This window comes from Palaemon carinicauda, chromosome 30, assembly GCF_036898095.1.
Source record: "Palaemon carinicauda isolate YSFRI2023 chromosome 30, ASM3689809v2, whole genome shotgun sequence".
In the NCBI taxonomy this organism is placed as follows: Eukaryota; Metazoa; Arthropoda; class Malacostraca; order Decapoda; family Palaemonidae; genus Palaemon; species Palaemon carinicauda.
Genome location: NC_090754.1, coordinates 57,061,286 through 57,064,267, shown reverse-complemented (window position 1 = coordinate 57,064,267; position 2,982 = coordinate 57,061,286). Strand labels below are relative to the sequence as shown.

General features: G+C 36.3%; 1 protein-coding gene across 1 annotated transcript; it reads left to right on the top strand.

The window, feature by feature from the left end:
- The first annotated feature begins 230 nt into the window (after positions 1-230).
- LOC137623154 (cuticle protein 18.6-like) lies at positions 231-2,547 on the top strand. Its single transcript, XM_068353842.1, has 3 exons — positions 231-580; positions 1,054-1,245; positions 1,766-2,547. Exons 1-3 carry the CDS (start codon positions 575-577, stop codon positions 2,270-2,272), a joined length of 705 nt encoding a protein of 234 aa, XP_068209943.1. The 5' UTR covers positions 231-574; the 3' UTR covers positions 2,273-2,547.
- Positions 2,548-2,982: the final 435 nt, after the last annotated feature.

Here is a 2,982-nt window from a genome sequence, read left to right as displayed (position 1 = left end):
TAATAGAAATTTCATTGTAGTATTTTTAATACTAACAAAACAATGTTTTAAACCTTTAAATATCCAAAAATTAATCGTAAATAACGTTATGAAAGCAAATTCTTAATCGTCCTTGAATTAATTAAATTGAAAAGGTGATATTAATAACTCACAGGTAATAATACCTTCCCAGATAAGCTCATTAAACCTTCACTTCCCACGGTAATGAGATTACCTGACTTACAGCATCCGGTCCAGTCACGTCCGCTCGAGATGAAAGCAAAGACAACAATAAACCTCTCCAAACCAGTTGCTCGTCGGTAACTGACGTTTTTTCATGACGTGTGAACTCTTTAACCAATAGCAGTCGACCGTTTCCATGACGTATGAACTCTTTAACCAATAGCAATCGACCGTACGGGACTTGGCTCCGCCTACCTTGCGGTTTCACGGGAATGCCCCGCCCCCTTTTCCGTGTCACGCTCCGCCCCTTTCCTCTTACGTGACACGTGAGCCGTGAGGTGATGGTATCCGTATATAAGGAACGTGAAATTAGTGAGCCGTGTCATTACCTGTCTAAGACGAGATAAAAACGATGCAGGTAAGATGGAAGAGTCTTTTACACCTATTTATGATAATAATAATAATAATAATAATAATAATAATAATAATAATAATAATAATAATAATAATAATAATAATAATAATAATAATAATTCGTTTGCCATGAATTTTTTGACGCACGGTTGATAAGTAATAGTTAATAAAATATTTGGTGTATTTTTGCAGTTAGATATTGATATATATCTTCAACATTATATATATATATATATATATATATATATATATATATATATATATATATATATATATATATATATATATATATATACATATACAGTATATATGAAATTAAAAAATAAAGAAATCTATATACTATTAAGATACACCAATATCAAAAACAACTTAATATCCACCTATAAATCAATTTTTCACTAAACTCGCTCAAATACTCAACTAATGAAACATTCACCCAAAATAATCAATCCTATTATAATTTATTTCCCTCCCCAGGGGCGGCGTCTTTTCCTCCTGGCTTTCGCGTCCTCCGCCATCTCGACGCCCTCGCAAATTTACTTCCCGCTGTCCTTATCCTACGAGACTCCTAGGAATCCTTTCTCATTATATAATCCTATTCTGTCTTATCCCGACTCTGATATCCTTCAGCTGGATGGTTCTTCGTCTGAGGAAGATTCGTCTTATGAGGTGAATATTTTAAATGATTTTCTTCTCGTAGTTTATTTCCTTATTTCCTTTCCTCACTGGGCGGTTTTTCACTGGTGGAGCCCTTGGGCTTATAGCATCCTGCTTTTCCAATTAGGATTATGGGTTTACAATTAATGATAATAATAATAATAATAATAATAATAATAATAATTCATTATTATTATTATTATTATTATTATTATTATTATTATTATTGATAATAATGATAAAACTGGCCAAACCCCAGACATGAATTTACATGTCTGAGGCCGTTGTCCTGCAGTGGACTAGAAATAGCTGTATTTATTGTTGTTGTATATTATACCATTTAGCAATGTATCTTTTTAGGATCTCTCTAGGTACAGGGTAGTGCGTGCTACTCTTTTCACAGCTTACCTACCTAACCTAACCTAACCTAACCTAACTTAACTCTTTTCCTAGAGAGCAATGCATTCTACTCAGTTAAGAAGACAAGTAGGGTGCTCATTACACCATCAAAACTAGCAATGCCTTCTTTCAGAGCGTCCCTATCTACAAATCTGCCTGGTCGGTGGACGACCCACATTCTGGAAGCAACTACGACCACCAGGAATCCCGGAAGGGCCACAACACACAGGGGTCGTACTCTGTGCTGCTCCCAGACGGACGAATCCAAAGAGTGACCTACACTGTCACAGAAGATTCTGGTTTCGTCGCTAAGGTCGACTATGAAGAAGCTGAACGCCCAGTGTATCGTACTCGAGAGACAAAACCATCGTATAAACGTCCCTCTTCTTCTTCTTCTTATTCTTCTTCTTCTTCTTCTTCTTCTACTACTTCTTCTTCTTCTTCTTCTTCTTCTTCTTCTTCTTCCTCTACTAATACTTCTTCTTCTTCTTCTTCTTCTTCTTCTCCCAACGTCTTGCCCGCTTACAGACGCTCTAAACCTGATCCTAAATACTATATTGGCCCAGACACTCCTTCATCTACCTATGAGTCTGTCCCAACTGCAAAACCTGCCGTTTTCTACAAGCCGTTCTATATCTAGGATTTGTTCAGTTATTATTATATATTTCTTCTCCTCATCCTCCCAACATCTTGCCCGCTTACATACGCTCTCAACATGATCTTATATACTAGATTGGCCCAGACACTCCTTCATCTTCCTAAAAGTCTGTCCCATTTGCAAAACTGCCGTTTTCTTTCAACCGTTCAACATCGAAGCTTTGTTCAACTATCGTTATGTCTGAAGGATTTGGAAATGACAACAGATACCGCGACTATAACTGATCTGTACTTTTTGGTTATAAAGAACACAACGTATCGATTTGTTTTTACTGATCCTCTTTTCATGTAATAGAAGAATGGCAAATGCTACAAAAGAGGTAATGGGATTAAACGGAAGATTATAAAAGAGGCTTTTATACTAGTGGAAAGATTATAAGAGGTTCTTGTGATTTTGTGGTGATTATTATAGAGGTTGCCTAATGGGAAAGTTACAAATGAGGTTCTCATGCTGACAGAAAGATTACAAAAGAAGCTCTTATCCTGATGGGAAGATTACAAAAGAGGCTTTGGTGCTGATGGGAAGATTACATAAGAGATTCTCATGTTGATGGCAAGCTTACAAAAGAGGCTCTCATGCAGATGGCAAGATTTCAAAAGAGGCTCTCATGCTGATAGCAAAAGTAAATAAGAGATTCTCATGCTAATGGCAAGGTTACAAAAGAGATTCTCATGCTAATGGTAAGGTTACAA

Coding starts and splice junctions, on each gene's coding strand:
- LOC137623154 (XM_068353842.1), top strand. Junction 1,246..1,765: donor AGGAAGATTCGTCTTATGAG/GTGAATATTTTA, acceptor GCCTTCTTTCAG/AGCGTCCCTATCTACAAATC.